The sequence below is a fragment of the Oncorhynchus clarkii genome, chromosome 3 (assembly GCF_045791955.1).
Source record: "Oncorhynchus clarkii lewisi isolate Uvic-CL-2024 chromosome 3, UVic_Ocla_1.0, whole genome shotgun sequence".
Taxonomy (NCBI): Eukaryota; Metazoa; Chordata; class Actinopteri; order Salmoniformes; family Salmonidae; genus Oncorhynchus; species Oncorhynchus clarkii.
Window position 1 is genome coordinate 61,868,504 of NC_092149.1, and position 20,804 is coordinate 61,889,307.

At 43.4% G+C, this 20,804-nt stretch overlaps 1 protein-coding gene across 1 annotated transcript in view; it reads left to right on the top strand.

Annotated features, from left to right (window-relative positions):
* The window catches only part of LOC139400846 (adenylate cyclase 5), a 131,518-nt gene extending 116,183 nt beyond the window's left edge, over nucleotides 1-15,335 (top strand). Inside the window, exons 11-21 of the mRNA XM_071145442.1 lie at nucleotides 930-1,027; nucleotides 1,692-1,779; nucleotides 2,697-2,813; nucleotides 3,078-3,236; nucleotides 3,439-3,614; nucleotides 4,676-4,696; nucleotides 4,999-5,131; nucleotides 5,212-5,475; nucleotides 5,764-5,968; nucleotides 7,824-7,948; nucleotides 11,199-15,335. Of these exons, the coding sequence (XP_071001543.1) occupies nucleotides 930-1,027; nucleotides 1,692-1,779; nucleotides 2,697-2,813; nucleotides 3,078-3,236; nucleotides 3,439-3,614; nucleotides 4,676-4,696; nucleotides 4,999-5,131; nucleotides 5,212-5,475; nucleotides 5,764-5,968; nucleotides 7,824-7,948; nucleotides 11,199-11,327 (1,515 nt within the window). The 3' untranslated portion in view covers nucleotides 11,328-15,335. The remainder of the gene's footprint in view (nucleotides 1-929; nucleotides 1,028-1,691; nucleotides 1,780-2,696; nucleotides 2,814-3,077; nucleotides 3,237-3,438; nucleotides 3,615-4,675; nucleotides 4,697-4,998; nucleotides 5,132-5,211; nucleotides 5,476-5,763; nucleotides 5,969-7,823; nucleotides 7,949-11,198) is intronic.
* The last annotated feature ends 5,469 nt before the right edge of the window (nucleotides 15,336-20,804 follow it).

Here is a 20,804-nt window from a genome sequence, read left to right on the forward strand (position 1 = left end):
TGGATAGATCTTTAGCAGTAGATTTGTCAAACGAGTGAGCAGTGTATTCATTTGTGTCAGAATTGATTGTCAAACTCGGGGCCTTGCGTTTTTCCTGACTACATGGCCCGACCAGGAAAAAGGTTTAGTGTGAGTCTATAACTAAGGGATTTTTCCTTGTCATGTGTCATGGTCAGTAAAAATAAAAAAATGCAGGGCCCTTGTCAAGACAAGCAATTCTGCTACAAATTGCTACACCACTCACTGGTTTGACATATCCAGGGCATGTCAAGTAAAGCTTGAATGAAGGGAGAGTGGGAGAGAGTGAGTGGTAAACATGGTTGGGTTTAAAGAGAAGATACATAAAAGGTGAGCGGGAAGGAGAGAGAGGGTGATAGCCGACCGAAAGAGAAGAGGCCCCATTTTCAACCTGCTGTCTTTCACCTCTCACTCTCTCATCCCTCTGTCAGTCTTTCTCGCCAGGGTCTGGTTAACCTAACGTAGCAGACATCAAATAAACGCTTGAGCGGGGTTGGGAAAAAATGGAAGCATCCGGTTTTCAGGCTTTCCCTCTTTCCCCCGGTTTCAGACAACACCGCTGTGGGTGGGGTATGGTGGGCTGTAAAGTGGCTACCTAGAGAGGATCAAAATCCCTCTCTGTGTGTCTACTACCAGCCGGTAGTCCAGTCTTTTGTGGGAGAGATAATCACTGCCTTTGTTCTCCTCCATTACCTGTCCACCTACAGATCTCATAATTTACCTCCTGAGTACCATACATTAGGCTATGGATTGCAGTTCAGCTGTGGAACCCTTACCATGCTGTTCTCACAGTGTGATGCTGTTGTGTCAGTATACTGTACAAAAGGGTTTAAAGTGAGATGTGAAGCGCACAGCCAAGCCTTTGTTTACCTTTCTGCTCTTATATTTTTCCATTTCCGTTTCTCCTTCAGTACTCCAAACAAGTGGACTCCAGATTTGGAGCATACGTGGCCTGCGCCTCTCTCGTCTTCCTCTTCATATGTTTCATCCAGATTGTCATTGTACCACAGTAAGTACTGAATCTCTCCTAGTGAATACTCATACAGTATAGTACCACAGTAAGTACTGAATCTCTCCTAGTGGATATTCATACACTATAGCACCACAGTAAGTACTGAATCTCTCTTAGTGGATATTCATACAGTATAGTACCACAGTAAGTGCTGAAAAATTCTCTACTAGTGAACCACAGTGCATATCTCCCATATCATTCACAACTTGGAGCCCTAGCTCTTCCTGGGCTGAGGGCAGGGCTTTGGGGATGAGTAGAGGAGGAGACTGAGATAGACAGGACCTAGATGAAGCTGATACTTGAGGGGACCCAGGAAAGGCAGTCCCAGACAGGCCCAGTACAGGGACTTGGCCCAGACATTAATGAATGTCCCGTCACCTGCTGTCACCACCTTTCCTCTCCTCTGCCAGAGGGGCTGATGGGTACCGCTGGGGCTGCCGGCAGCTGGCTGTTTGTTAATTCTCAAGGATGCCCCTCAAGTGTGTACCCCTCTATCTTTCTCTCTCTCCCTGCTATTGATCTTTTCTTCACCATTCCTTTTTCATTATCCCCTCTTCCTTGATCCTTTTGTCTCACCTCTCTCTCTGTCTCAGACGTATTTACTCATATTTCTCCTATCACTTCTGTAATCCTCTCTCTCTCTCTCTCTCTCTCTCCTAAGCTCCACTCTGATGATTGGGTTCTACACCACCTGTCTGATCATCCTGGTGGCTGTCATGTTTGTCTCAGCAGTCTACTCCTGCTTTGGGGTGAGTACTTATGTTTTCCCAGTAATTTGTTTGTGTTCGGAAGCTTCCTCATACTTTGACGTTGACGTCTATACCACAAGACAATGGGCGACAGCACTGCCCATCTATCAAGTACCCATTTAGCTCTAGCCCTTAGCCTGACGCACTGGCGCAGTGGGAGCTCTCTGTGGCTGTCTGGGAATGTTGTATCTCACAGTATAACAGGTCTGTTTCCACAGCATGACTGGGCCAATCACACAGCAGGTTAACCTGCTTGGTGGATGGTATTGATTTTTAACTGCCCTGAGAGCAGCAGTCCCCTGGAGAAACACAGTCAGAGTCAGACTGCTTAGTGAGGCATTTAGAAAGGAACTGGCATGTAATTGGGCGAAAGATTGAAGTGGACGTAAACTCACAATAGGGATATTACTGTTTTGTCAGTTAAGGATGTTTGAGAATGACGGCAGCGGACTAATGATGTCATAGCTGTGTTGTTTTTCCTGGAGGGCCCTCTGGATATTTCATTTCCTGCTCTCTCCTCATTGGCCGATTGGTCGGGTTGGGAGAAATGAAATAAGCCTTTAAATGGGAACTGGAAACAAGAACAACAGGCTTATGATCTTCTTTAGTTGTAAACTGATGAGATGATAAGCGGGTTTGATAATATTACCATTGTGGCACTGTAAGCTCTGGAAAAGTGAGGGTTTTAGAATTCCAAAGAAAATGCTGCATGCATGAACCCCACATTGTAAGGAGTCTGATTTTGTGGGAGAGGAGTAGGGCAGCACTTCAACCAACATGAGTTGAATTGCAGCCGAAAGTCATAGCTGGTATTGTGGCCTGTAGGATACAAACACAACGTTCTCTAGTAACTCAGGGATGACATGGACTGACCTACTGACCATGTCCTCTCCATCCGTCCCCTGTGCTTGGGACAGTTTTTCCCGGTGCCTCTCCAGACCTTGTCCAAGAGGATCGTCCAGTCCAGACTCAACAGCACCCTGGTGGGAGTCTTCACCATCATCCTGGTCTTTCTCTCTGCCTTCATCAACATTGTAAGTCACTGGGCCTCCACTCCAAATGGTTGCACAGATATTTTGAAGGGGAAAACCCAGACAGCAAAGCTTACATGCTTCTGCATTAATGAGTGTTTGACATCTGTGGGTTGTGTTCATTAGGGCCCACCGCAGCAGAACATTATTGCAACAGAAAACAAAAACAAGTATTACTTATTTTAAGTTCAGATGTTTCGTGCCTGCTGAACACTGCCCAGTTGTCATTCATAATCATGTTAACCCCATTTGCCCTCTGCTCCCTAGTTCACCTGCAGTACTGGAGACCTGAGGACTTGTCTGAGCTGGGAGCTGAACATCAGTCGCAGCAGTGTGAACGCCTGCCATGCACGCAGCCTAAACTACACCCTTGAATCACTAGACGGCTTCTGTGGCAGTCCCTCACCCAACTGCAACTTCCCTGAGGTGTGTGTGCGTGTGTGATTGTGTGGTGTGCGTGCCCAGCTGGGCTTGAGCAGTCATCCTCACTAAACTGACTCTGCGCCAGAAGCGGCCAATTAATTTCACAATGGCATGCTAAAAGATTTGCAAATGTTTGACATCTCTCTCACTCACTCTGTCTCCCCCCCCCTCTCCTTCCTCTCCTCCCGGCACCCTCCCTCTGTAGTACTTCTCTTCCTGTGTGTTGTTGAGCCTGCTGGCCAGCTCAGTCTTCCTGCAGGTCAGCAGCATAGGTAAACTCCTACTCATGCTCTTCATCGAGATCTTTTACGTCCTCATCATGGAAGTGCCAGAGGTCAGCCTGTTCGACAACGTAGACCTGCTGGTCATGGCCAACGCTATGTGAGTAGTTTAGAAAATCCATTAACTTGCAGGTACAAAAAAAAAGTCAAGCCATGAAAGAAAGTCGATACCCTGACATTGTTGAATACTCTCGCAGAAGCCTTTGATAAGAAACCTTGCACAATAAAACTGCAGGAGCATTCAACAGTGTGCTGGTATCTACCTTCACAACACTAGTGACATAAGTTATTGTGTTTCTGTGGGATCATGAGGCGACTTTACCACAAGGGTACAGTGTTGTGTAGGGATTTGTGCTGGCTCAGGTTCACACAGTTCAAATATAAAGGTTTTATTGTCACGTGCACAAGTACAGTGTAATGCTTTTCTTGCAAGCTCTTTACCAACAATGCAGTCATCAATACCAGTAGTGCTATAAAATAAAGGAGAACAAAAACATGTGAAATAGAAATAAGAAGAACACAAAAGTAATTAAGCTATATACAGGGTCAGTGCCAATACCATATTTACAATGTGCAGGGATACTGGAGTGGTAGGAGTAGATATGTATAGAGGTAAGGTGACTAGGCAACAGGATATATGATAAACAGAGTAGCAGCAGCAGCAGCGTATATGATGATTGTATGTGAGTGCGTGTGTAGTCAGTATGAATGTGCGGTGGCACCTTAATTGGGGAGAATGAGCTTGTGGTAATGACTGGAGCCAAATCAGTGGAATGGTATCAAATACAAGAGACACATGGTTTCCAGGTGTTTGATGCCATTCCATTTGCTACGTTCCAGCCATTATTATGATCCGTTATCCCCTCAGCAGCCTCCACTGGTGTATGTGTGTGTGAGAAGAGTCCTGTGTGTGTTAGCTATTTAGCAGTCTTATGGCTTGGGGATAGAATGGTATTGCGCTAAACCAGGCCAGTTATTCACAACATGCAAGCAGCAGATTTAAATTAAGTTTAGTGGTGCGTTTACTTAATGTAATGGATGACTTGGTTAGTCAAGCGCCAGGTGCTGTCTACCGTTATCCATCTTCAGATGGAGTGGAGGTTTCGGTCGCCCTGCTTCTCCCTCTCCCTAAAATGTGCTCTCTTTGTTTTCTCTTCACAGTGAGCATATAAATGGAACAAGGTGAGATTTATGTAGCTTAACACTACTAAACAATTTGAAACACACAAATTGATTGAGATCGATTGTATCCAATATACTGTAGCTTTAATGCATCCTATAGATCTTCCTGTTTTTTCATATGCCTCAAGTAGTTAGATAACATTGATAAACAGTGTTGTGACCTTGTATATTGTTTAGTAATGGTATGTAGTATCTAGTAATGGTATGTAGTATCTGTTATTAGATAAGTGATTAAAGAGTGCTGTGGCATGCCTTTAATTGATCTCTGTAGTTGATCTGTGGTATCTGTCCTCTCTGTCCAGCTGTGTGATGGACTCTAAGGTCCCTCTGAAGATCATGACTCCTGTAGTTATCACTGTTTTCGTCCTGGCCTTGTATCTACACGCCCAGCAGGTGGAGTCCACAGCCAGACTCGACTTCCTCTGGAAACTACAGGTAGGTGTGTGTGTCTGTATGTGTGTCTGGGCCATGTCCAAGGTCATTGATACCTCTTTTCCCTTCCTCCCTCTTTCCAGGCCACAGAGGAGAAAGAGGAGATGGAGGAGCTACAGGCCTACAACCGTCGCCTCCTCCACAACATCCTCCCCAAAGACGTGGCCGCCCACTTCCTGGCGCGGGAGCGTCGGAACGACGAGCTCTACTACCAGTCCTGTGAGTGTGTGGCCGTCATGTTCGCCTCCATCTCCAACTTCTCTGAGTTCTACGTAGAGCTGGAAGCCAACAACGAGGGAGTGGAGTGTCTCCGGCTGCTCAACGAGATCATCGCAGACTTTGACGAGGTGACAGGGGAGGAGGAGAGAGGAATGAGGATGAGCTGACGATGTGTGTGTGTGTGTGTGTGTGTGTGTGTGTGTGTGTGTGTGTGTGTGCGTGCGTGTGCGTGCATATATATCTATTTTCTGTCATATTACTCCTTATATAAACTACTAGTGGGTACTAGTGACTATTCTTGGACCCTGTTATGTTGAAAGAGAGCTAACAATTTCAATGCTATTAACCCAAGTAAAGCAACTAGTAAACTTATTTCTCTAACCACTCACTTCCCCATTCCCCTCCTCTTGCCCCAGATCATCAGTGAGGACCAGTTCCGCCAGCTGGAGAAGATAAAGACCATTGGCAGTACCTACATGGCTGCCTCTGGCCTCAACGATTCTACCTACGACAAGGAAGGCCGCTCACACATCAGAGCCCTGGCAGATTACGCCATGAGACTCATGGATCAGATGAAGTACATTAACGAACACTCCTTCAATAACTTCAAGATGAAGATAGGTAAGGCTGCCTACAGGAAAGATCATTTTTTTGCCTCGTTATTAATTTTGATGTGACAATGGGTTATTCATGAGAATAATGGTATGCTTAAGCGATGCCTCACAAAATGTATAATGAGTAATGGTAAAAATGTTACCTAACCTGTAAAAAAAACTGCTGGCCCATAACCCTGAAAACCCCAAAAATGTATATTAAACATACTGTGTATATTGTTAGAAACTGCTGGCCCATAACCCTGAAAACCCCAAAATGTATATTAAGCATACTGTGTATATTGTTAGAAACTGCTGGCCCACAACCCTGAAAACCCCCAAAATTTATATTAAATATACTGTGTATATTGAACTTTTGGCTGCAATCCCATTAACGGGATGATATGACAACAGCCAGTGAAAGTGCAGGGCACTAAATTCAAAACAACAGAAATCTCATAATTAAAATTCCTCAAACATACATGTATCTTATATCGTTTTAAAGGTAATCTTGCTGTTAATCCCACCACAGTGTCCGATTTTAAATATGCTTTACAGCGAAAGCACCACAAACGATTATGTTAGGTCACCACCAAGCCACAGAATAAACACAGCCATTTTTCCAGCCAAAGACAGGAGTCACAAAAAGCACAAACAGAGATAAGATTAATCACTAACCTTTGATGAGCTTCATCAAATGACACTCATAGGACTTCATGTTACACAATACATGTATGTTTTGATTGATAAAGTTCATATGATGTATGTATGTATGTATGTATGTATGTATGTAAAAAAAATCTGCGTTTACATTGGAGCGTTACGTTCACTAGTTCCAAAAACATCCAGTGATTTTGCATAGCCACATCGATTCAACAGAAACATAAATACTCATCATAAATGTAGATAATACAAGTTATACACATGGAATTATAGATATACCTCTCCTTAATGCAACCGCTGTGTCAGATTTAAAAAAAAAACTTTACAGAAAAAGCAAACCAAGGAATAATCTGAGACGGCGCTCAGAAAAATAATCAAATTAGCCACCATGTTGGAGTCAACAGAAACCAGAAATGACATGATAAATATTCCCTTACCTTTGATCAGAATGAATGCACTCCCAGGAATCCTAGTTCCACAATAAATGCTTGATTTGTTCGATAATGTTCGTTATTTATGTCCAAGTAGCTACTTTCGTTAGCGCGTTAGGTATACAAATCCAAATGCTCGTGCAGGTCGAGCATTACTTCGGACAAAAACTTCTAAAAGTTATATTACAGGTTGAATAAACATTTCAAACTAAGTATAGAATCAATCATTAGGATGTTTTTATCATAAATCTTCAATAACGTTCCAAACAGTGAATTCCTTTGTGTCTAGAGGAGCAACGGAACGGATTGAGGTCAGCAAGTCGATATCATGTGGAATGCGCGTGATCAGGAAATGGCTCTCTGCCAGTAATCTGACTCATTCAGCTCTTATTCAGTCCCACAACACAGTAGAAGCCTGATTCAAGTTTCTAAAGACGGTTGACATCTAGTGGAAGCCCTAGGAAGTGCAACCTCATTCATATCCCAATGTGAATTCAATAGAGCCTGGGTTGAAAAATCGACCAACCTCAGATTTCTCACTTCCTGTTTGGATTTCTTCTCAGGTTTTTGCCTGCCGTATGAGTTCTGTTATACTCACATACATCATTCAAACAGTTTTATAAACTTCAGTGTGTTTTCTATCCAATACTAATATGCATATATTAGCAACTGAGACTGAGGAGCAGGCCGTTTACTCTGGGCACCTTTCATCCAAGCTACTCAATACTGCCCCTGCAGCCATAAGAAGTTAAAAACATGCTGAACCATATCCCTGTCCATCTGCTCCAGGTCTGAACATGGGTCCAGTGGTGGCTGGGGTGATCGGGGCCAGGAAGCCCCAGTATGATATCTGGGGGAATACCGTCAACGTTGCCAGCCGCATGGACAGCACTGGTGTACCTGACAGGATCCAGGTAACTCAGAGAAACAGCATGGTAGAAACTGATAACACACCTAGGATTTCTTCTGTGACCTTTTTCTGACTATGATGAAGACCTAAGGCTCACAAATTGTTGATACAGCACATGGGAGCATAGCTTTTTCTAACCTTATGTCTATCTTGAATATATACAGTTGAAGTTTACATACACCTTAGCCAAATACATTTAAACTCATATTTTCACAATTCCTGACATTTAATCCTAGTAAAATGTCCCTGTCTTAGGTCAGTTAGGATCACCACTTTATTTTAAGAATGTGAAATGTCACAATAATAGTTGAGAATTATTTTTCAGCTTTTTTTTCTTTCATCACATTCCCAGTGGGTCAGAAGTTTACATACAGGTACACTCAATTAGTATTTGGTAGTGTTGTCTTTAAATTGTTTAACTTGGGTCAAACATTTTGGGTAGCCTTCCACAAGCTTCCCACAATAAGTTGGGTGAATTTTGGCACATTCCTCCAGACAGAGCTGGTGTAACTAAGTCAGGTTTGTAGGCCTCCTTGCTCCCACACGCTTTTTCAGTTCTGCCCACAAATGTTCTATAGGATTGAGGTCAGGGCTTTGTGATGGCCACTCCAATACCTTGACTTTGTTGTCCAGAAGCCATTTCCACAACTTTCGAAGTATGTTTGGGGTCATTGTCCCATTTGGAAGACCAATTTGCGACCAAGCTTTAACTTCCTGACTGATGTCATGAGATGTTGCTTCAATATATCCACAATTGTTCTTCCTCATGATGCCATCCATTTTGTGAAGTGCACCAGTCCCTCCTGCAGCAAAGCACCCCCCCAACATGATGCTGCCATCCCCATGCTTCACGGTTGGGATGGTGTTCTTCGGCTTGCAAGCCTCCTCCTTTTTCCTCTAAACATAACAATGGTTCTATTTTTGTTTCATCAGACCAGAGGACATTTCTCCAAAAAGTATGATCTTTGTCCCCATGTGCAGTTGCCATAGTCTGGCTTTTTTTATGGCGGTTTTGGAGCAGTGGCTTCTTCCTTGTTGAGCGGCCTTTCAGGTTATGTCGATATAGGACTTGTTTTACTGTGGATATAGCGATTTTTTTTTACCTGTTTCCTCCAGCATCTTCACAAGGTCCTTTGCTGTTGTTCTGGGATTGATTTGCACTTTTCGCATCAAAGTACGATAATCTCTAGGAGACAGAACGCATCTCCTTCCTGAGAGTTATGACGGCTGTGTGGTCCCATGGTGTTTTTACTTGCGTACTATTGTTTGTACAGATGGCACCTTCATTGGGATACATTTCCAAACGCCTGATGAACCAGACTTGTGGAGGTCAACAATTTTCTTGGTTGGCTGGTCTTGGCTGATTTCTTTTGATTTTCCCATGATGCCAAGCAAAAAGGCACTGAGTTAGAAGGTAGGCCTTGAAATACATCCACAGGTACACCTCCAATTGACTCAAATGTTGTCAATTAGCCTATCAGAAGTTTCTAAAGCCATTACATAATTTTCTGGAGTTTTCCAAGCTGTTTAAAAGGCACAGTCAACTTAGTGTATATTGACTTCTGACCCACCAGAATTGTGATAGTGAATTATAAGTGAAATAATCTGTCTGTAAACAACTGTTGGAAACATTACTTGTGCCATGCACAAAGTAGATGTCCAAACTGACTTGCCAAACTATAGTTTGTTAACAAGAAATTTGTGGAGTGTATGTAAACTTCCGACTTCAACTGTATGTACTACTGTTCAAAAGTTTGGGGTCACTTAGAAATGTCTTTGTTTTTTAAATAATTTTTTGTAAATTAAAATAACATCAAATTGATCAGAAATTGTAAATGACTATTGTAGCTGGAAACGGCAGACTTTTTTTATGGAATATCTACATGGGCGTACAGAGGCCCATTATTAGCAACCATCACTCCGGTGTTCCAATGACACGTTGTGTTAGCTAAATTCTGAAACTTGTCAGTCTATTCTTGTACTGAGAAATTAAGGCTATTCCATGCGAGAAATTGCCAAGAAACTGAAGATCTCATACAATGCTGTGTACTACTCCCTTCACAGAACAGTGCAAACTGGCCCTAACCAGAATAGAAAGAGGAGTGGGAGGCCCCGGTGCACAACTAAGCAAGAGGACAAGTACATTAGAGTGTCTAGTTTGAGAAACAGACACCTCACAAGTACTCAACTGGCAGCTTCATTAAATAGTACCCGCAAAACATCAGTCTCAACGTCAACAGTGAAGAGGCGACTCCAGGATGCTGGCCTTCTAAGCAGAGTTGCAAAGAAAAAGCCAAATCTCAGACTGGCCAATAAAAATAAAATATTAAGATGGGCAAAATAACAGACACTGGACAGAGGAAGATTGGAAAAAAGTGTTATGGACAGACTAATCTAAGTTCGAGGTGTTCGGATCACAAAGAAGAGCATTCGTGAGACGCAGAAACAATGAAAAGATACTGGAGGAGTGCTTGATGCCATCTGTCAAGCATGGTGGAGGCAATATGATGGTCTGGGGGTGCTTTGGTGGTGGTAAAGTGGGAGATTTGTAGAGGGTGAAAGGGATCTTTAAGAAATAAGGTTTTCACTCCATTTTGCAACGCCATGCCATACCCTGTGGACTACGATTTATTGGAGCCAATTTCCTCCTACAACAGGACAATGACCCAAAGCACAGCTCCAAACTATGCAATAACTATTTAGGGAAGAAGCCGTCAGCTGGTATTCTGTCTATAATGGAGTGGCCTGCACAGTCACCGGATCTCAACCCTATTGAGCGGTTGTGGGAGCAGCTTGACCGTATGGTACGTAAGAAGTGCCCATCAAGCCAATCCAACTTGTGGGAGGTGCTTCAGGAAGCATGGGGTGAAAACTCTTCAGATTAACACATTGACAACTAGAATGCCAGAGGTCTGCAAGGATGTCATTGCTGCAAATGGAGGATTCTTTAATGAAAGCAAAGTTTGAAGGACACAATTATTATTTCTATTATAACCTTGTCAACATCTTGACTATATTTCCTATTCATTTGGCAACTCATTTCATGTATGTTTCCATGGAAAACAGGGATTTTTCTAAGTGACCCCAAACTTTTGAACGGTAGTGTACTTTTATTTATATTATCATGTGGTAGGGGAGGCAGGGTGCCTAAGATCAAGATACGTGGAGACTTATCCTCTGTGTCAGTTTATGACTACAACTTCTTACTTTCTACCCTTCATTCCCTCTCTCTTTTCTCTCCTTTCTCCCACCAGGTGACCTCTGACCTGTACAATGTGCTGAACTCCTATAACTACACACTAGAGTGCCGAGGCCTGGTCAAGGTGAAGGGTAAAGGAGAGATGCAGACCTACTTCCTCACTGGAGGACCTCCCAGCAGTTAACACCCAGGGTGTGTCTGAAATGGCACACTATTCCATGTATAGTGCACTACTTTTGACCAGGGCCCATAGGTCTCTGGTCAAAAGTAGTGCACTACATAGGGAATAGGGTGCCATTTCAGACGCAAACTATTCAAAAGCAGCCCCAGTAACGGACTGACACTGGCGCAGGAGAAGTAGAAGGGGGGGCTGTTGGACTAAAAGGGGCTAACCCCCAAGCCTTTGACGAGCAGGTTCATAGACCTGTGTTAGCTTGGGGAACTGACTGCCTCCCACCCATACCCCTTTTCCTACATTTAGCCCCTCCCTACCTGCACAGGTTAGCCTCCGATTGGCCCAGAGTGAAGGAGACCACACCCAGCATCCACTCGGATTGGGGGAAAGTGACAGAGGGAGGGGCTTAGAGGGCATGGGTTCGCTGAGGAGACCAAAGAAGTCCTAGACTGCAGAAGACAGACACATTATGACAGCAGTCTCTCACAGTCTTATTCCCACCAGTCAGTGTGAGATAAGGAACCACTTTACAGCCAATCATCTCACAGTACTGTAGGTCTCTGTAAGGTTCTCTGAGGAAATCGCTACACTACCTGTGTTGTCAAAGACATTCTGCTGAAGGATCCAAGTCGATCCAAAAAAAACCTGCATGAAGACACTGAAAACCATATATACACGTAAAACACACACTGTTTTATCTGTATATATATATATATATATATATATATATAAGTATATATATGTGAAAACAAACTGTTTTTGTCCATACAGTCCATGTATGTTGTCTTTGTACACTGTTGTACTGTTAAGTGGTACAGATATTGCAATTCTCCATACAATGGGTATACTACACACTAACATGGCCATCGCCAGCCAGTACAGCAACACTGTCAAACCCTTTACCAGAGTTAGTCAGAGAGGAAGGAGCAGTGTGTTTAATCACCAGTAGGGGTCCTAGGTGGGCCGTTAACCTGGCAGGGTACTTGAACGACCAGAGTGAGACTGCTCTGCTCCTCTCCGTGTGAGTTTACAGAACTCTTCCACAGTCTACTTTACACACAGGCGCAAACACACAGACAAACGTGCAACAGACACACACACGCAGAAACACACACACACGCGCTGGACAACACACATACAGTGGCAAGAAAAAGTATGTGAACCCTTTGGAATTACCTGGATTTCTGCATAAATTGGTCATTCAATTTGATCTGATCATCTAAGTGACAATAATAGACAAACACAGTGTGCTTAAACTAATAACACACAAATTATTTAATTTTTCTTGTCTATATTGAATATATAATTTAAACATTCACTGTTTAGGTTGAAAAAAGTATGTGAACCCCTAGGTAATGACTTCTCCAAAAGCTCATTGGAGTCAGGAGTCGAATCAATGAGACGATATTGGAGATTTTGGGTAGATAATAAAAAAACACAACATTTTTGTTTGCTATTCAATAGAAGCATTGCCTGATGTGAAACATGCCTCGAACAAAAGAGATCTCAGAAGACCTAAGATTAAGAATTGTTGCCTTGCATAAAGCTTGAAAGGGTTACAAAAGTATCTCTAAAAGTCAGTCCATGGTAAGACAAATTGTCTATAAAATGGAGAAATTTCAGCACTGTTGCTACTCTCCTTAGGAGTGGCCGTCCTGCAAAGATGACTGCAAGAGCACAGCGCAGAATGCTCAATGAGGTTAAGAAGAATCCTAGAGTGTCAGCTAAAGACTTACAGAAATCTCTGGAAGATGCTAACATCTATGTTGATGAGTCCACGATACGTAAAAAACTAAACAAGAATGGTGTTCGTGGGAGGACACCACGGAAGAAGCCACTGCTGTCCACTGTTGCGTCCACTGCTGTCTGATGTTCGCAAAAGAGCACCTGGATGTTGCACAGCGCTACTGGCAAAATATTCTGTGGACAGATTCAACTAAAGTTGTGTTGTTTGTAAGAAAGGAACACACAACACTATGTGTGGAGAAAAAAAGGCACAGCACACCAACATGAAAACCTCATCCCAAATGTAAAGTATGGTGGAGGAAGCATCATGATTAGGGCTGCTTTGCTGCCTCAGGGCCTGGACAGCTTTCTATCATCAATGTAAAAATGAATTCCCAAGCTTATCAATACATTTTGCAGGAGAATGTAAGGCTATCAATCCGACAATTGAAGCTAAACAGAAGTTAGGTGATGCAACAGGACAACAACCCAAAATACAGAAGTAAATCAACAACAGAATGGCTCGAACAGAAGAAAAAAAACTTCTGGAGTGGCTCAGTCAGTCCTGACCTCAACCCGATTGAGATGCTGTGGCATGACCTCAAGAGAGCGGTTCACACCAGACATCCCAAGAATATTGTGGAGCTGAAACAGTTTTGTAAAGAGGAATGGTCCAGAATTCCTCCTGACCGTTGTGCAGGTCTGATCCTCAACTACAGAAAACGTTTGGTTGAGGTTATTGCTGCCAAAGGAGGGTCAACCAGTTATTACATTTTTTCCAACCTGCACTGTGAATGTTTACACAGTGTTCCATAAAGACATGAACAATTATAATTGTTTGTGTGTTACTAGTTTAAGCAGAATGTCTATTGTTGCGACTTAGATGAAGATCATCTAGAAGATCAGAACATTTTATGACCAATTTATGCAGAAATCCATATAATTCTAAAGGGTTCACATACTTTTTCTTGCCACTGTACACATACATACAAAAAACACAGACACATGCTGAAAACACTTTCAACTGAGGATGTCAATGAAAAGCTTTTTTGTATTTTCAACATTTTGTATTTTGACTCCAAAACACCAAACTATCAGATATTTTAGATTCTATATTTTGTACATTAATATATTAGAGAGAGAGACATCTATAAATAAACACCAAGTGTATTCAAATGTACATAGCTGACAGAGACCTATTACAATCATGCACATTTGCAAGGGGTGGGAGATATCAAGCAGTTGCCTGCACTTGTGGCAAGGCAATTTTCTTTGACCTTATTAACACCCTGCAGTCAGTCCATACCATAGATAGATATAGTTTTGGTGCTCCAAGAAGCCTTTGAACTACACTGCTACTGTCCCCCACCCCATCCCACCAACCCTGGTTCAATCAGATAGTATGACCCAATGAATGTCCAATGTTCTCCAATGAGGCCTTTATTCTATAGGCTATAATATACTGATGACATGATCCTTATGTTAAATAAAGTAAAGACCAGCTTTGTGGGAGTCCCATGTGGATATGTTTTCATTTTGACCTTTCACATGCTGTATGTTTTTATTACTGGTTTGTGTCCCAAATTGCACCCTATTCCCTGTTTAGTGCACTAATTTTGACCAGGGCTCCGGTCACAAGTAGTGCACTATGTAGGCAATAGTATGCTTTTTGGGTTACACACCCTGGTCAAAAGTAGTGCACTATGAAGGCAATAGTATGTTATCTGGGTGGCGCACCCGTTTTACTAGAGCAGCCCCACTAGATGTCTTATCCTCTGGTCTTTAATCATTTCTAACTGAAACACTCCTACCTTCTTCAGTCCCTCTCCACTCCTCAAAATGGTGCCATTTTTTGCTCTTGTGACTTTTTCTTTACTGTTATTGTGTGTCATTGGTTGTGTTATAAGGTTTTATAGGAGGTTGAGATTGTACTTTAGTTGCTGGGCCTTTGAATATAAGCAAGGAAAATACAGTGCCATTGAATTCCATTTACCTTTAACATTCGTTCTCAAACTTGACTTTGAGAGGGGTACATTTCAGGTGATGGGACAGACAGACAGTCTCTGTTAGGGGGGCAGTGGGGCATGGCTCCCTTCCTCTCCATATACTTGGAGATAGGATGAACCTCATAAGGTGTTCCTTAGATAAAGGAGTGGTGAGGAGAAGAGAAATGGCATCAGTGCATTTTTAGTCAGAGGCAAACCTTCGGTTGTCTTGGCTTTCTATCATGTCAAACACTATGCTGTTTTTTTGTTGTTTTTTTTTACATTCAAATAAACCACTAAAATGTCATATGTATTGTTGGAAATGCCTGTTTTATGTGGCATTCAATGTGCCTTTCTATAACCTTATTATATTTGGATGGTTGTTTAGATGTAAACCCATATACAGTCAGTTTATTAGGTACACCCAATGGATCGGACCCCCCTTTGGCTCCAGAACGGCCTGAATTCTTCGGGGTGTGGAATGATTGCTCAGTTGGTATCAAGGGACTTAACGTGCCAGGAAAACATTCCCCACACCATTACACCACCAGCCTGTACCGTGGCACTAGGCAGGATGGGGTCATGGAGTCATGCTGCTTACGCCAAATCCTGACTCTGCATAACGCAATATCAAATCAAATCAAATTTTATTTGTCACATACACATGGTTAGCAGATGTTAATGCGAGTGTAGCGAAATGCTTGTGCTTCTAGTTCCGACAATGCAGTAATAACCAACAAGTAATCTAACTAACAATTCCAAAACTACTATCTTATACACAGTGTAAGGGGATAAAGAATATGTACATAAGGATATATGAATGAGTGATGGTACAGAGCAGCATAGGCAAGATACAGTAGATGATATCGAGTACAGTATATACATATGAGATGAGTATGTAAACAAAGTGGCATAGTTAAAGTGGCTAGTGATACATGTATTACATAAGGATGCAGTCGATGATATAGAGTACAGTATATACGTATGCATATGAGATGAATAATGTAGGGTAAGTAACATTATATAAGGTAGCGTTGTTTAAAGTGGCTAGTGATATATTTACATAATTTCCTATCAATTCCCATTATTAAAGTGGCTGGAGTGAGTCAGTGTCATTGTCAGTGTGTTGGCAGCAGCCACTCAATGTTAGTGGTGGCTGTTTAACAGTCTGATGGACTTGAGATAGAAGCTGTTTTTCAGTCTCTCGGTCCCAGCTTTGATGCACCTGTACTGACCTCGCCTTCTGGATGATAGCGGGGTGAACAGGCAGTGGCTCGGGTGGTTGATGTCCTTGATGATCTTTATGGCCTTCCTGTAACATCGGGTGGTGTAGGTGTCCTGGAGGGCAGGTAGTTTGCCCCCGGTGATGCGTTGTGCAGACCTCACTACCCTCTGGAGAGCCTTACGGTTGAGGGCGGAGCAGTTGCCGTACCAGGCGGTGATACAGCCCGCCAGGATGCTCTCGATTGTGCATCTGTAGAAGTTTGTGAGTGCTTTTGGTGACAAGCCGAATTTCTTCAGCCTCCTGAGGTTGAAGAGGCGCTGCTGCGCCTTCTTCACGATGCTGTCTGTGTGAGTGGACCAATTCAGTTTGTCTGTGATGTGTATGCCGAGGAACTTAAAACGTGCTACCCTCAATAGGAACCGGGGTTCTTTGGACCAGGAAGTGCTTTACCACTCCTCACCAACCAGTGTTGGTGATGGCATGCCCATTGGAGTGCTTCATGTTTTTAGCTGATAGAAGTAGAACCCTGTGTGGTAATCTGCTGAAATAGCCATATGTGACAAGAACTGACGAGTTGTGCGTTCCGAGATGCCGTTGTGCACACCACTGTTGTACTGCACCATTATTTGCCTGTTTGTGACCCGCCTGTTAGCTTGCACAATTCTTGCCATTCCCCCTTGACCTCTCATCAACGAGCTGTTTTCACCCACAGGACTGCCAATGACAGGATGTTTTTTGTTTGTTTACCATTCTCGGTAAACCCTAGACACTGTCCTGCGTGAAAAGCCCAGGAGGCCGGCTGTTTCAACAGTGGCGATTTTAGCATGTAAATCTTGGTGGGGCAATTATAATTGGGATGCATGCCAGCACAGCCACAACACAACACAACACAACAATGCACCTGGCTATCATTTACTGCCTTTAAAAAAAACATACAGTACCAGACAAAAGTTTGGACACACCTACTCATTCAAGGGGTCTTCTTTATTTTTACTATTTTCTACATTGTAGAATAATAATGAAGACATCAAAACTATGAAATAACACATGCGTTAAACAAATCAAAATATATGTTATATTTGAGATTCTTCAAAGTACCCTTGATGACAACTTTGCACACACTTGGCATTCTCTCAACCAGCTTCATGAGGTAGTTACCTGGAATCCATTTCAAATAACTTAATTTGTGGAATTTCTTTCCATCTTAATGCGTTTGAGCCAATCAGTTGTGTTGTGACAAGGTAGGGGTGGTATACAGAAGATAGCCCCATTTGGTAAAAGACCAAGTCCATATTATGGAAAAAACAGCTGAAATAAGAAAAAATAAAGTCCATCATTACTTTAAGACATGAACGTCAGTCAATGCGGAACGTTTCTTCAAGTGCAGTCGCAAAAACCATCAAGCACAATGATGAAACTGGCTCTCATGAGGACCGCCACAGGACAGGAAGACCCAGAGTTACCTCTGCTGCAGAGGATAAGTTCATTAGAGTTACCAGCCTCAGAAATTGCAGCCCAAATAAATGCTTCACAGAGTTCAAGTAACAGACACATGAACTGTTCAAAGGAGACTGTGTGAATCAGGCTTTCATGGTCGAATTGCTGCAAAGAAACCACTACTAAAGGACACCAATAAGAAGAAGAGACTTGCTTGGGCCAAGAACCACGAGCAATGGACATTAGACCAGTGGAAATCTGTCCTTTGGTTTGATGAATCCGAATTTTAGATCTTTGGTTCTAACCTCCGTGTGTTTGTGAGATGAGGAGTAGATGAACGGATGATCTTCGCATGTGTGGTTCCCAACGTGAAGCATGGAGGTGGTGGTGTTATGGTGCTTTACTGGTGACACTGTCAGTAATTTATTTAGAATTCAAGGCACACTTAACCAGCATGGCTACCACAGCATTCTGCAGCAATACACCATCCCGTCTGGTATGCGCTCAGTGGGACTATCATTTGTTTTTCAACAGGACAAATAAAATAAAATGTTATTGGTCACATACACATGGCTAGCAGATGGTATTGCGAGAGTAGAGTAGTGCTTCTAGTTCTGACAGTGCAGCAATATCTAACAAGTCAACAATAAATGCCTAATACACACAAATCTAAGTAAAGGAATGGAATAAGAATATATAAATAGTTGGATGAGCAATGACAGAGCCGCATAGCCTAAGATGCAATAGATAGTATAGAACAAATCAAACCAAATCAAATTTATTTATATAGCCCTTCGTACATCAGCTGATATCTCAAAGTGCTGTACAGAAACCCAGCCTAAAACCCCAAACAGCAAGCAATGCAGGTGTAGAAGCACGGTGGCTAGGAAAAACTCCCTAGAAAGGCCAAAACCTAGGAAGAAACCTAGAGAGGAACCAGGCTATGTGGGGTGGCCAGTCCTCTTCTGGCTGTGCCGGGTGGAGATTATAACAAAACATGGTCAAGATGTTCAAATGTTCATAAATGACCAGCATGGTCGAATAATAATAAGGCAGAATAGTTGAAACTGGAGCAGCAGCACAGTCAGGTGGACTGGGGACAGCAAGGAGTCATCATGTCAGGTATTCCTGGGGCATGGTCCTATGGCTCAGGTCCTCCGAGAGAGAGAAAGAAAGAGAGAATTAGAGAGAGCATATGTGGGATGGCCAGTCCTCTTCTGGCTGTGCCGGGTGGAGATTATAACAGAACATGGCCAAGATGTTCAAATGTTCATAAATGACCAGCATGGTCGAATAATAATAAGGCAGAACAGTTGAAACTGGAGCAGCAGCACAGCCAGGTGGACTGGGGACAGCACGGAGTCATCATGTCAGGTAGTCCTGGGGCATGGTCCTAGGGCTCAGGTCCTCCGAGAGAGAGAAAGAGAGAAGGAGAGAATTAGAGAACGCACACTTAGATTCACACAGGACACCGAATAGGACAGGAGAAGTACTCCAGATATAACAAACTGACCCTAGCCCCCCGACACATAAACTACTGCAGCATAAATACTGGAGGCTGAGACAGGAGGGGTCAGGAGACACTGTGGCCCCATCCGAGGACACCCCCGGACAGGGCCAAACAGGAAGGATATAACCCCACCCACTTTGCCAAAGCACAGCCCCCACAACACTAGAGGGATATCTTCAACCACCAACTTACCATCCTGAGACAAGGCTGAGTATAGCCCACAAAGACCTCCGCCATGGCACAACCCAAGGGGGGGGGCGCCAAAACACAGAACACAGTATATACATATGAAATGAGTAATGCAAGATATGTAAACATGATTAAAATGCCATTATTAAGTGACTAGTGTTCCATTTATTAAAGTGACCAATGATTTCAAGTCTGTATGTAGGCAGCAGCCTCTGTGACAGAAGCTGTTTTTCAGTCTCTCGGTCCCAGCTGTACTGACCTCGCCTTCTGGATGGTAGCGGGGTGAACAGGCAGTGGCTCGGGTGGATGTTGTCCTTGATGATCTTTTTGGCCTTCATGTGACATCGGGTGTTGTAGGTGTCCTGGAGGGCAGGTAGTTTGCCCCGGTGATGTGTTGTGCAGACCGCACCACCCTCTGGAGAGCCCTGCGGTTGTGGGCGGTGCAGTTGCTGTACCAGACGGTGATACAGCCCGTCTGGATGCTCTAAATTGTGCATCTGTAAAAGTTTGAGAGGCTTTTAGGTGACAAGCCAAATTTCTTCAGCCTTCTTCACCACTGTCTGTGTGGGTGGACCATTAAATTTGTCAGTGATGTGTACACAGAGGAATTTAAAACCTTCCACTTTCTCCACTGCTGTCCCGTCAATGTGGATAGGGGGGTGCTCCCTCTGCTGTTTCCTGAAGTCCACGATCATCTCCTTTGTTTTTTTGACGTTGAGTGAGAAGTTATTTTCCTGACACCACACTCCGAGAGCCCTCACCTCCTCTCTGTAAGCTGTCTCGTTGTTGTTGGTAAGTCAGACTGGTGTGTCGTCTGCAAACTTGATGATTGAGTTGGAGGCGTGCATGGCCATGCAGTCATGGGTGAACAGGGAATACAGGAGGGGGCTGAGCATGTACTCTTGTGTTGGGGATCAGCAAAGTGGAGATGTTGTTTCCTACCTTCATCACCTGGGGGTGGCCCATCAGGAAGTCCAGGACCCAATTGCACAGGGCGGGGTTGAGACTCAGGGCCTCAAGCTTAATGATGAGATTGGAGGGTACTATGGTGTTGAATGCTGAGCTATAGCCAACAAACAGCATTCTTACATAGGTATTCCTCTTGTCCAGATGGGATAGGGCATTGTGCAGTGTGATGCTGATTGCATCATCTGTGGACCTATTGGGGCGGTAAGCAAATTGAAGTGGGTCTAGGTTGACAGGTAAGGTGGAGATGATATGATCCTTGACTAGTCTCTCAAAGCATTTCAGGATGACAGGAGTGAGTGCTAAGGGGCGATAATTAATTCAGTTACCTTTGCATTCTTGGGCACAGGAACAATGGTGGCCATCTTGAAGCATGTGGGGACAGCAGAGTAGGATAGGGAGAGATTGAACATGTCCATAAACACACCAGCCAACTGGTCTGCGCATGC